Source organism: Balaenoptera physalus (genome assembly GCF_965194825.1).
Source record: "Balaenoptera physalus genome assembly, chromosome: 8".
Lineage (NCBI taxonomy): Eukaryota > Metazoa > Chordata > Mammalia > Artiodactyla > Balaenopteridae > Balaenoptera > Balaenoptera physalus.
The window spans coordinates 68719523-68732662 of record NC_138887.1 but is presented as its reverse complement, the minus strand read 5'-3'; the positions used below and the strand labels follow the sequence as shown (position 1 = coordinate 68732662).

At 37.2% G+C, this 13140-nt stretch overlaps 1 protein-coding gene across 4 annotated transcripts in view; it reads left to right on the top strand.

Moving 5' to 3' along the window:
* Window positions 1–13140, top strand: part of CDK14 (cyclin dependent kinase 14) — a 563146-nt gene that overhangs the window by 469342 nt on the left and 80664 nt on the right. For all 4 annotated transcript variants that reach the window (XM_082471983.1, XM_082471984.1, XM_082471986.1 and 1 more), the window contains 2 exons: window positions 6015–6154; window positions 11621–11764. In XM_082471983.1, the coding sequence (XP_082328109.1) occupies window positions 6015–6154; window positions 11621–11736 (256 nt within the window). In that variant the 3' untranslated portion in view covers window positions 11737–11764. The remainder of the gene's footprint in view (window positions 1–6014; window positions 6155–11620; window positions 11765–13140) is intronic.

The window sequence follows — 13140 nt, the reverse complement described above, 5'->3', positions numbered from 1 at the left end:
GATGGTATTACATTGGAGTTACAAAACGAGAGACGAGAGAGAACTGAGCAAAGACAATATTCGGGAAGTAATGGCTGAGATCTTCTTCCAGAATTGATGAAAGACATGAAACCTCAAATTCAGGAAACACTGTGAATACCAAGCAGGTTAAATCAAAAGAACCCCATACCTCGCAAACCGCAGAACTCTGAGGTGGAAGAGAATAGCTAACAGGCAACAAGAAAAGCCTGTGTAATGATATCTTCTGAGTTAAGGGAAAATGCTTTGAACCTAAAATTATTTCTCCAGCTGACTATTATCCTGTATGAAAACAAAACTGAGGAAATTTGCCACCAAGCTCTTTACTCATAGAAAGAACTTCTGAAGTTTGTATTCCAGATACAAAAAAAGTTATCTGGGAAGGAATGTCTGAAACATGAAAAGAAAGGTGATTAAATAAATGATAAACATGGGTAAATCTAAATAATAATAACCAAAACAGTGTTTGATGCATGTCCTTATGTAGAAAGGAGAAACAAAATATTAGACAGTATAACATGATAGGACTAGTGTCATCAGAATTCAAGTATTCCTGTGTTTTTTTATTGTTTGGCGGGAGGGTAAAGAGAAAGTGTAACTTTGAACTTTAAATAGTTAAAAAGTTAAGGAGCCATACACTTGGAGAACTAAGGGTGAAGGTATATTCAAAGTGTGGAATTTTCTTCAGATATCCTTGATGGTATTAAAAACACTAAACCAACTTACCCCTAAAGACAACTCCACTGGCTGTAGCTTGGGCAGTTGTGTGGTGTTCTTGGTCTTATATTTATTAAGTTTCTGGAGGGCAGTGGAAGTTATTGCCAGGAACACAGCATGACCTCTAAACAGACAAGTGAACTATACAAATTCATTACTGTTTCACCAAGAAGGTCCATCAGAGGGCTTAGCTAGGACACAGGAGGATTGAATTAAAACCAGGAAAGCATATTACAAGAGTTCTGACCTAGGTGGGCTAAACCTGGGGGAACTTCCTTTCTGTTGCCTCATTATTGGATTTCAGATTTGCTGAGGCTTGCCAGGAGGATCATTTCACGTCCCATTAATCCCAACCTCATATGCAAAGCACTGAGAATTTCAAATGTAGTGTATTGTAGTAGACTTCAGTTTCCTTACATCATCCTTTACATCACTTCTGTGTTCTATATACAAAAAAATTTTATTTTTTTATAATCCTATTGAGTGTTTTTTTTAACCTAAATTAATATGGCTCAAATGAATTGACCAACTTTTGTGAAGTCATACACAGGACAGTCCAACCAGTGTGACTTTAACAAATTGATAGAGGAACTTAAAAAGTGGGGCGTTACCACAAGGGTAAAAATATGTGAAGCAACTTACAACACTGCTTTTGTGGAGAAAAGGCATCAGGTTCTGGGCTGGCCAAGGGATGGTGATACACTGTCATCCAACCAGACTGTGAATGACTGGTTACGTCTTGTAAAAAATGAAGTTTCCTGAAAAACTGTCAGCATGTTGCAGGTCTTGGGAGAGTTCTAATGCTTGTTGTCTTAGCATTAATTGAAAATGGAATGAAATATGAATATGCAGTGAAGTTCATGAGGCAAAAGTGGAGTGGAGATTTTGAAAGCCAGCAACTTTTGTATATGGAGAAATATTGTCCTAAAATCCTGCTGCACTTCATAGATACCAGTAGCCATAGAGCTACTGTTGAAGTCAATAAAACTGGGCTACCTGATGTCTTAAGTTCCTTGGAAATAGAACTTTAGACAGGACCCAATTTATTGTGTATATTAGCCAACATGTAGACTTGGTGAATGATAAGTCTAATGAAGCTTTCATAGGAGCATTGATCAGCAGTTTTATCAGGCCTCAAGCTTAGCAGAATTGCAGCCTCTGTGTTTGTATTATGATCAGCCTGTTTGGAAACTTAGCAAAAGATTCTTGCTGTTCAGCATTTAAAACATGCTTATCACTTTGATCAATTGACCTTTCCTGAAACCATGCAGTATTGGGTTATAAGTCTTCTTCAAATCTATTCCCATTCCAGAATCTTATCATTATATAAAAAATTTAAAGAGACTGGGTGCCGAAATAGCCAGCACAATGCTTGTATGTTTTTAATATCATGCAGAATTAAAATCCCAGGAACTATCCTCTGTGGTTTGTCCCCTCAGTCATTTCAAACATTGATAGTAGGGCCTATATGGCTACTTGCCTGCTACTTTATGTCTGTATCTCCCATATTTAAAACAGTATACATCAGATTTGTGTAACCACAGATTTTGTTGGCTTTTGACCAAGTCTTATGATGATTTTTTCTTAATGTCTTTCTATAAATCTCATTTCATGCTGTTATGAAAACCTCCATTTTGAAAATCACAAATCTCTGGTTGTAAAGTTCATGGAAAGTCCACATTGTACAGAAGCACATATCTTTAATGTCGCCAGACAAAAGTGTCTTAAAATTAATTTAATGTTTGCACTTTAGGGTGCAACTTAAAAGAGAAGGCCTGAAAAAAGAGTGGGAGTGAACATTAAGTATTTTTGGCAAAACATTGTGTTTGTCTCATGTTGGACATATGGAATATGCCCTTTAGTTTAGTCAGTATTTTTTAATTGTAGACATGATTTGTTGTTGTAGCTTAAATAATTCTGAATCAAAATTTCTGAAAATCCTTTAATTTTCTCCAGTTTTTATTGGAAGTTGTTTGCTGACTGTTGTTGTTAGAAGTGTGAATTTTTTGCTTCTCTCCCAATCTGTCTTACAAAAAGAGAAATTTGTTTCTGCTGACAAATTGAGCAGACATCTGATATTTTATATTCCTGTTGAAGTGTATAACTTAATATTTGTATACTTGATAATTTGTCTTATTATGTAATTGATAAATGGTGCTGTATGTTGATGTTTGTTCAATCATATATTTATACTATCTGAATTGTATGATTATAGTTCTTTGGGAGAAATAATTTATCACTGTACGCCAGCTTGTAAAAACCTAGTGCTAGAGTTTAAACATCAAAATAAATATTGAAATACAAAAAGAAAAAGAAAAGAAAGAAAAAAAAAAGAGTAACTAGTAAACACATGGAAATAGAATGTATAATTTCTAAAACAGAAGATAGAAAATGTTGAATTTTAAAAGTCAATCCAAAAGAGGGCAGGGAAAGAGGAAAAAGATAAGGCAGGACAGAATAGGATGCAAGATTAAAATGGTAGCAGTAATTCCAAATATTAATATATCAGTAATCATGACATATAAATGGATTAAATTTTCTCCTTAGAAGACAAGGATTGTTTAATTGGATAAACCTTAAACCCAGCTATGAAATATTTATGAGAGACACCTTAAAATTATGGATATGAAATATTAAAAGACAGTGACAAAAGGTATGCCAGGCAAATACTAAGCAAAAGAAAGCTGAGGTCATTAAATTAATAAGAAAAAGAAGAACTTTAACCCAGAAAGCTTTATTAAAGATAAAGAAGTTCACCACGGAAAGATTAAAGACTGAATTTACCAGGAAAAGATAACAGCTCTAGACTGTTAAGCATTTAATTACCCAGCTTTACAATATTTAAAACAAAACTTGGCGGAATTGCAAGGAAAGATTTTAAAATCTACCATCACAATGGGAGACTGAAAACAACCACAATCATTCTAACATTCTGATAAGGTGAACTTATGGCTTGGGATAAAACTTCCAAATAAGGTATCCCAGAAGTATCATATCTCAGACCACTTAGATGGACTCAAAAAGTGGTTCTGGTAATGATGAAGATTCTGATGTTGAAAATGCATGTGGAGAGTTGGAATAAAAGTGGTTCTTGAAATACAAGTGAGGATATAGCAAACTTTCTAAATTAAAATTTTATGTGATAATTCAGATGTTTATGTATAAACCAGATAGCACAAATAAGCATTTGATTATTTTATTGACTTTATTAACAAGTTTAGTCAGTTTGGGGGAGGGGAAATGTCTTCTTGGTTAATTCCTTATATTTAGGTCTATATGCGTTAAATCTAAATGTGATCAACAATCGATTGCAAAATCAGATACAACTTTAAATATTTATAATTCTTCAAGATAGTGAAACCATGCTTCAAGGATGATTTATGGCTTGTTGGAGCTGGAAGGACTGCAGACATAATGTGGTTCATCACTCTTTAACAGAGTCAGGCCTAAAACTCAGATCTAGTCTCAGTCTGGCACTGTCGTTGTGTTTTATCAAAGCTGTATAAAATAGATACCAATGTGTTGTTCACCATGGTTACATACAAACTGTATGTTCAATATAAGTGCAGTTTTTACCATGAAGTTTACCTATCTCAAACTTTGCATTTGATATTTAGAAACATATTAATGAAAAAATTTTAATAGCAAAAGAGTCTTAGGAAGAGGAAGGAATAATTTGGATGGCCCTGGACCCTATTAGAAGAAAGAAAGAAGAAAAAAAAACACAGAATTTTAAGAATGCCTCCTTTTCCTGTAAACAAATTTCTCTTTGCCAGGTAGAGACATTTAAAACCAAGATACTGATCAGTTTTTTTAAAAACAGCCATTACAGCAGCCAAACACTGAACCCATCAGTGAGACCTTCACCTATGAAGATTTAGAGAGAAGGTCTCTTAGATTGGATCTTTGGAGTAATATTTTTCTTTGCTCTTCTCCCTTTTTCTTCCTCTGCCCAAATTCATGACCTACTTCCTCTTCCTCACTCCCAATCCATCCCCCTCCCCCTCCCCCTACACCATAACAATTTTAAATCAATGCTAAAGAGCTGCTTGAGGAGGGGAAGGGGGAGAATTGTTGGTCACGAGGAAAGATGTTTACTGGCTAATGGCTTGTTTTGTAGCTTCAAGGCTTTTGAAAGAATACCCACTAGCAGGTGCAACTTTTCTTCACATTCTTCTGGCTGCTTAAGAGTCACTGTACTTACTTCATCTTGTAGAAACTCAGGAATCTGTGGGTAAAAGCCTTTAGGAATGATCTGAGAGCTTGGCACATGCAAAACCACTTTAAGAGTCAACTAGTTCTGGGTGGGTTTGAATCTGCTCAACCTGCCAATTGAGCAAACCATTACCTTCTCTGACTTCCACTTAGCTCCGCCTGCTGTTAGACGGAAACAGAGTTATCTTGTCCGAATAGTAAATAGGAGAGTGTGTGAAAAGCGCCTAGGAGAGCGCTTGACACATGTTCACCTACTCATAAATGATAATCATTATTAGGAAGACTTTAATTATCATTTTTATGTTAACTATTTGGGTTTGATTGCTCTGAGCAGTGAAATAGAGATTCCATGGAAAACAAGGCTGGGATGAACAGTGTGGTCTGCTACCCATTTAAAAGTAGTACCACATGGAAGATTTTACTCCTCTGCTTTTTTGGTAATCTTGAGACACATATTTTCTCTCTACTGTCGTTTTAAAGGTCATCTTGAATTGATTCAGTCCCATATGGTCTAAGCCTATCCCCTTTGTTAACCTGCATGTTAATATTATGATTGTTAATATTTGAAAGGGTACTTATTCCAATAATTTTTTGTTCAATGTAAGAAAATGTAAATTCTTAAAGGAAAAAGTAACTTCAGTAACTAGAGAATTTAATAGTAGATTTATTTTAATTCTCCTGGTTATTTTGTATTAATTTTCCTGTAAATGTATCCAGATGTGTATGCAGTACCTATATTCTATGAACAAATTCTGGCAACTATTTGATAAATTATCTTCTGAAATTTTCTACCTTGGAACCTAATTCTATCCTGAAAATATCAATCCTTTGCTTATAGTAAAATATGTTACATCAATGAGGAAAGCGAGAGTAAAAGCTGGTTTACAGTAACGGATACTCTAGGAACTAATGTGAATTCTGCTTCTTTTTATTTTCAGCAGGCAATTTAACTTGTTTTCTTGGCCAGGAATAAATAAATACTGAAAAATTAAGTGAGCCTTATGTCTTACTTAGGGGATTTTCTTGTTTCTTCTGATTTCTCTCTTTTTTGCTTTTGTTTTCAGGCTCAGCTATGTGAATCATGCAGAGGATCTGGCCTCCAAACTCCTACAGTGTTCCCCAAAGAACAGACTATCAGCACAGGCCGCCTTGAGCCACGAGTATTTTAGTGACCTGCCCCCACGGCTATGGGAACTGACTGATAGTGAGTATGACAAATTCGAAACATCCAATCGAAGCAGGGACATGATTTTAGCATCTATGTGTAACACACATGTAGAGAGGTTCACATGTTTATATGTGCATCTCTCTAATATTATGTATGTTTGTATATGCATTGCCTGTACACCTGTGTGTGTGTGTGTGTGTGTGTGTGTGTGTGTGTGTGTGTGTGTGTGTGTGTGTAGAGAGAGAGAGAGAGAGAATGGGGGGAGGGGGGTAGTGTGTGTATATATTTAGTGGAATCCTGCCATTCAATTGCTAGCTTACCAGACACAGGAAGAAAATGGATTCCTTTTTTGCTATCTCTGCTCTGCAGTCAGCAGCTGCATGTCTTTGTATTTGATTATGTGTGTGTCCAAAAAAATGATCTGAGCAGTCATAAAGGAAAAGGAAAATATGATTTACATATTTAGTGCCTTATGCATATAGTATTTTTTAGCTGGCTGCAGTACACAGAGTAGAAATGATTCATTTCTGTTTGATTCTCAGAGACAATCTTGGTTGTAACAATAACCTTAAAAAGGGCTGCTATGCAGTGAGCTGACGAACAGAGTTGGCAATTGGCTAATGCGCTGAATTGACATGTAAGAACTGAAGACATGTAATTCATTTTAACTACAGATGCTGTTGGTATTCATACAGAGCTCTTCTCTGGATCTCTTAAAACAAAACACATTCCTGGGTGGGTTTTTGTTTTGTTTTTACAAAAGTGTTCATATTTACACAGCCTTTTTCAATTACATTTTAAATATTTGGGGGAGGATTTATGACTGGGAGGATCTCATCTTTCTTCCAAAGTGTGAAACAAAATTCTTGTGAAATTTTGCAAAACACTATTGCAGTAAGAACACTTTTGTTCAATGGTGATACATTCTTTCCAAATGCCAGTGAAAGATATTTCTCCTCATACTGTTTTCTTTTTGCCTTAAAAATTAATATACTGCATATATGGATGGATATTATAATATCATTTTTAATCCTTGTGTACACATCACTTACCATAGACATACATAAAATTTTTTCTTTATTCTCTCAGACTTTTTTCCCCCCATGATAGCATTGGAGTCTCCTCGACAACAATAACCTTCTATTTTGGAACTAAGTCCCAACTCTTGGGTATTCCTACCCTAAATCTTTTCTGATACCTCATATTTAATTGTAATTACTTTTTTTTTACTCTAAAGTAGCTATAGATATATTAATCCACTACTCCCCCATGCTTTGAAATCTTCTTCAGTATTTCATATATTCCAAGCCCATATTTATCCCATATTCTGCCCTACTTCCTTTCTGAAAGTCTACCCACTGACCATTACTACAGCTATCCCCATTAAAAAAAAAAATTAAAGACGAAATCCCTATAGAAAAATAATGAATTGGTAACACATCTTCCCATACTGAAAAAACAAAATGATGCCAGTGGACTCATTAGTTTATCGCCCGTCAAACTCAAACATATGGTTTGTTTTCCCATTCAGTATAACTTGCAACTTGATACCACTCCTCCTTGGTGACATCTCAATCCCATCTGACTTGATGATTGAGTTTAAGCCAGGATTTTGATGGTCTATGAATTCTGAATTCTGTAGTAGTACTTTTCTGTTAATATGGACTTATTACCCACTTGGCACTTAGTTTATCAGCCAGTGGTTAAATCCAGTTTCTATCAGTAAGTAAATGCCTACACATTATCACTCGGCAGCAGGCTGCCAATGGAGACAGCCTTGTCCCTGTCATTAACAAGCACAATGTATGCAGAACACCAGAGGGGAATTAAAACCACAAAAAATACCTCAGGGTGGTATTTTTAATATGAGAATTTAATTTGTAATTTCACAGATTAAGAATTTTGGCTGCATTAATCCCTTTATCAGCTCACAGCAGGCTATTTGCAGAAGCATAACCATAAGGCGATATTCATTGGCAGAAACACGTCTTTGCATAACGTTAAACATCAGGAGCAGTGAAACCTTTTGAAGGGGGGGAGAATAAAGATGAAAAATCATTATATTTTTAAAGCAAGATTCTGCTAAATGCCTCCGGTAACAATTTTGAGTTACAGAAATGCTATTTCTGTGTCTAGTAGATAATCATTATGAAGCATAAATCCAGTCGCAAGAAAGGACAATCCCGGTATTAAATACCACAGTCATTTCCATTTCGAACAACATGGTAGTCCTTGTAAACATGTTTACAAAACAAAGAATTCCTAGGCTTTGGAGACTTTGGGAACTAGTTCTTTTAAGTGAAATGACTGGTTTTGGTGACTCTGTTACCTAGGTTAATATTCTGCAGACTATATTTAAAAGTTCTTGAAATTCTTAAAATTAAATTTTACATTAGTGTGGAGTCTTGTAAAAGTTCACCACCTGGCAAATGGCAGCAGCAGCAGCAGTGCCAGTATCCTCATATGCTTCCTTTTCAAGGAGATTTGGAAAGAGATCCATCTGAAAAGAAGTGTTGCAGAACCAATAAATGGATTGTCTTATCAACCAAGTCATGGTTTCTATTAATCAGTTTTAGGAGCCTCACATTAATATGTAGTCTATTCAGGATGCAATAACAAAATAACTTAGACCGGGGCTTAAACAACAAACATTTACTTCTCACAGTTCTGAAGGCTGGGAAGTCCAAGATCAAGGTGTTGGCAAAATCAAGTTTCCTGACGAGACAGCCACCTCCCTGTATCTTCACATGGCAGAGAGAGAGAGAAACAGTGACACCTCTCTCTCCCTCTTTCTCTCTCTCTCTCTTTTTTTTCATATAAAGCCACTAATCTCATCCTAAGGGCCTCACCTTCATGACTTCATCTAACCCTAAATACTACCTAAAGGCCTCATCTCCAAAAACTATCACATGGGGGGTTAAGGCTTCAGCATATGAATTTTGGAGGGACACAATTAAGTCCATAGCAGTCACATTCTTAAAGATGGGTCATGGCATTTTTTTTTTTTAAAGAATGCCCGCAAAGGGAAAACTCTTATGCAAGCGGAAAGCAAACCCAGGTTAAAAGGAGACGATTGTAACAAAAGTAAGTTCAAAGTGGGCTCCAGTCTTCTTGGCCTACTTTAATATATCAGACCTTTTGAGAAGAGTATCAAGTGTTATTAGAACCTTGGTTACACAGAGCACTGCAGTCATTCCATGAATTCTTATAAAAATGAAGTTGTATGCTGATGCCAGACTGTTATTTGCTTTGGAAGAACATATAACAATATAATATCTTTCTTAATTGTACTAGTCCTTAAAACCTCACCAGTTTACAAAATGCCAAAATTTAGAAGCAATGTATTAGTGTGCCACTGAAGCAGGAATTATAAATTCATCAAGCAAGAATTATGGTACAGTTACCTGGAGATCTGGCGGTTAAAGCTGGCTAATTCTAGTGGCACCCCGTCATTCTCCCTCTATCCCAAAACCCGAACAGCCTTGCCCCACTTCTTCACAAAGATTTAATTGCAGGGAAGTAAATGGAGGGCTGATTTAGAAGAAATTCATTACTTTCCCCAAATACACCAAAGGGCATTCTCCTGTGTATACTATCAAGTTACATAAATTATTGAAGCTGAACCACCCTTGTCAAAGTAAATGAACAAAATACACTTCATAGCGTAGAGTCCTTGATTTTATTACATTCATTTGCTAATCCACAAAACTCAGATCTGCAGTAAAAGAAGGCCAACAAATTGGTGCAGTGTAAAGAGCACTGAACTGGGAATCAGACCACCTGGATTCCAGCTTCAGCTCCGCTGTTAACTAGCTGGGCAACGTTGGAGAAGTGCCTTAGTCTCTGTGGGTTCCCAATTTCTCATATAGAGACACAGTGATCCCTAAGGACCTTTCAGCTCTAATGTTGGTAGGGTTTCTTACTTATTCCTATATATGTCCTGTATATTATCCTAAAGCAACATTATGCCATTAATGGAGCTCCATGCCATCTTTTTAAAAAGAAAACACACCCTGTTCAAACATATTTGCTGCTCTAGTTCCTAGACTTCCATACTCTCTTGAATCCTTTTGAGCCGAGTTTTTATACCCAAGATTCCACAACTGCTGGTTTTAGTCTCTATCCATTGGTCTTTCCCCAGCCCTCATCTTGATCCATCAGCATAATTCAACACAATTGACCACTGTCTCCTCGTAGTAACATTTCCTTCACTTGGATTCCAGGACAGGACATTTTCCTTTTGCCTCCCTAAACATTCCTTTTCATACTCCTTTGCAGGTTTCTCATCTGCCAGACCTCTCACTCTTAGAGCGCCCTGGGGCTCAATCCTCAGATCTTCCTATCTGCATATGCTCCCTAGAGCCTAGATGATCTCATTTAATCTCATGATTTAGATATCATCTGTGTACACTGACAGCTTCCAAATTTCAATCTCCAGTCCCATCTTCCCTGACTCCAGACTTGCATATACCAGCTGACTACTTAACATCTCCATTTGGACATCTAGTAGGCATTTCCAACTTCATATTACCAGAACTGAACTCCTTGTCTTTTCCCCTAGACTTGCTCATTTTGTAGTCTTCGCCTTGTTAATAAATGGCAATGTCATTCTTCCAGTTGTTGGAAGTTACCCTTGACTCCTCTTCTTTTGTCATACCCAAACCCAGTTCTTCTGTAGACCCTGTTGGTGCTACCTTCAAAATACATCAATAGACCATCATCCTCACTTCTCCACTGCCATCACTGCCCCACATCACTCACCGTCTTCTTTCACCTGTATTTTTACAATAGCCGTCTAACTGTTTTGCCTGCTCCTCCTCTTGCTCCTTAGAGAGGCTTTGCTGTTTCTTCTTTCTTCAGTTCATCCTTGCTCTTCCTCTAGATATATGCATGACTTGCCCTCTCATCTTTTTGGGTCTCTGCTCAAAGGTACCTTTACCTGGGAAGGCTTCACTGACCTGCTTCCACCCCGGCACTTCCTGTTTCTCTTCCTGCTTTATTATTCTTCACAACATTTACAACTAGTTGATATATTTGTCTGAGTGTTTACCATCTGTCTCCCCTAAGTGGAATCTACAAACACCAGGGTTTCTTTTCATTCTGATTGATACACTACAGGATTCTGAAAACCTAGAACAGTGTGGGGTCAATAAATATGTCTTCAAAGAATGAATGAAAGAATGCACAAAGAAAGGGCAAAATATGTTGTTTCCAAATTCAAGCTTATTGTTCGAGATCAGAGAAATATGAGAGATCAGCTGAGCTGTGGTGTGGAGGGGAAGGCAGACTATCCTGTCATATGTGTGTGTAAATCTGTGTGAGTGTGTGTGTGTGTGTGTGTGTGTGTGTGGCTGTGACGACTTGACATTTCAAAGACCAACGCATACCATGATGTTTTATGTGCTGGACATCCAGCATTGCATCTCAGCCTCCAAGTTCGAAAGAAAAGACTCTAAATACACCTATAAATATGTAAATGAAAACTTTTCATTCTGTCCACAGTGTCTTCTATTTTTACCGTCCCAAATGTAAGATTGCAGCCAGAAGCTGGAGAAAGTATGCGGGCCTTTGGGAAAAACAATAGTTATGGCAAAAGTCTATCAAATAGCAAGCACTGAGGCGCACAGCATTCTCGAGAGAGCGCAGGTAAGATGACCTACTTTACTTGGAAAGTAATTGTGAAAAGACATTGAGTCAATCTTGCAAACGAAATATTTCAGACTTATTTTTTCCTAAGTATCTTGTGAATCTCTTACGTTTGTTATGGCATTCATTACAGATTCTAGTGAGGCAGAGTGCTGTCAGTCATTTCTGTATTTTTAGGCACTTGCTGGCGTCTAACCAAAATGGTCCTTTATTTATGTAGTCATAAGCAAACCATTTTAGTCATAAGCAAATCATTTCACTACTCACCCATCCTTCACAGAGGTTAGAAAATGGTTAACCTCGGAGGATATCTAAGCCACAGACCTGCTTCGTGTGGCCCACACAATTTTTTTCCTTGGTTGCTCTCATTTTAAAATGAGGAGATTTTACACCAAGTCTGGGTTTCCGGCTTTTCTCGAGAAATCAGCAGCTCTGGCAACGCTAAACTCACATTCCTGCCAGAAGTTTGTGTATGTAACTGAACTGTGGCTGCCTCCTTTGGAAAGGACATGGGCTCCCTAGTTTAGCTTAGTGGCCATTTGAGCCACTTCACCCATTTCTGATTCCTGGGTAGCCCCTAGTACAGACCTTATTGTGGTGGAGCATTTATTTATTTTTTTCCTATTCGATTCTTTGACCTCTGCTATTCTGCAGATGGAGAGCAGAACCTAAACGAGGTAGTCTCTGAGCATGTCGGCCTGTCCCGGTCATCACACAGGCTTTACAGAAACAAGCATAAGATGGCAACTTCTGAAAAGGCTGTGTCTTTAGTGCCAGTTGGAAATGTCTGGGTTTTTTGGAAGTTTACGCCTATATATATATATCTCTTCGTTTAATGCAACATAACTCTGAAGCAAATAGAGAACCAGCTTTTTTGTGGGGAAGGCTTTTTTATTTGCTAGCCCATATTGTTACTTGCTTGTGTGGCTGTTCAGGAATTAAATGTTCCAGTGAATTGAAAAATACAGACAGCATCGCAAGGGCTCCTCTTCCTTCCTCTCTCTCTTAATGTGAAATATGTTAACAGGCTGAACTGTCAGTGCATTAAATGTCCACATTGTCTTGTGGGTGATTAGTCAATACATTTGGACTTAGCTTTTGTGTACGCTCAATGTGGAGGTCCATTTTGGCCTTTCAGGAGTATGGTGGTGATTTATGAATGATTGGAGAAAAGATTCCCAGATTGATAAAATTTGGTGTATAAATGCCAGTCAGGAAATGTTACTAGTAGACTTGCCATTTCATACGTAAGATTCTTCATTCTTCTGGTTATTTCTCCCTATTGGATAAAAAGTTACCCAGAAGCACAACTTTATACACCCAGTAGCATTTGTACTCTCACTTCAACTGGTCAGACAAAGAGTGGGGCTGAGTTT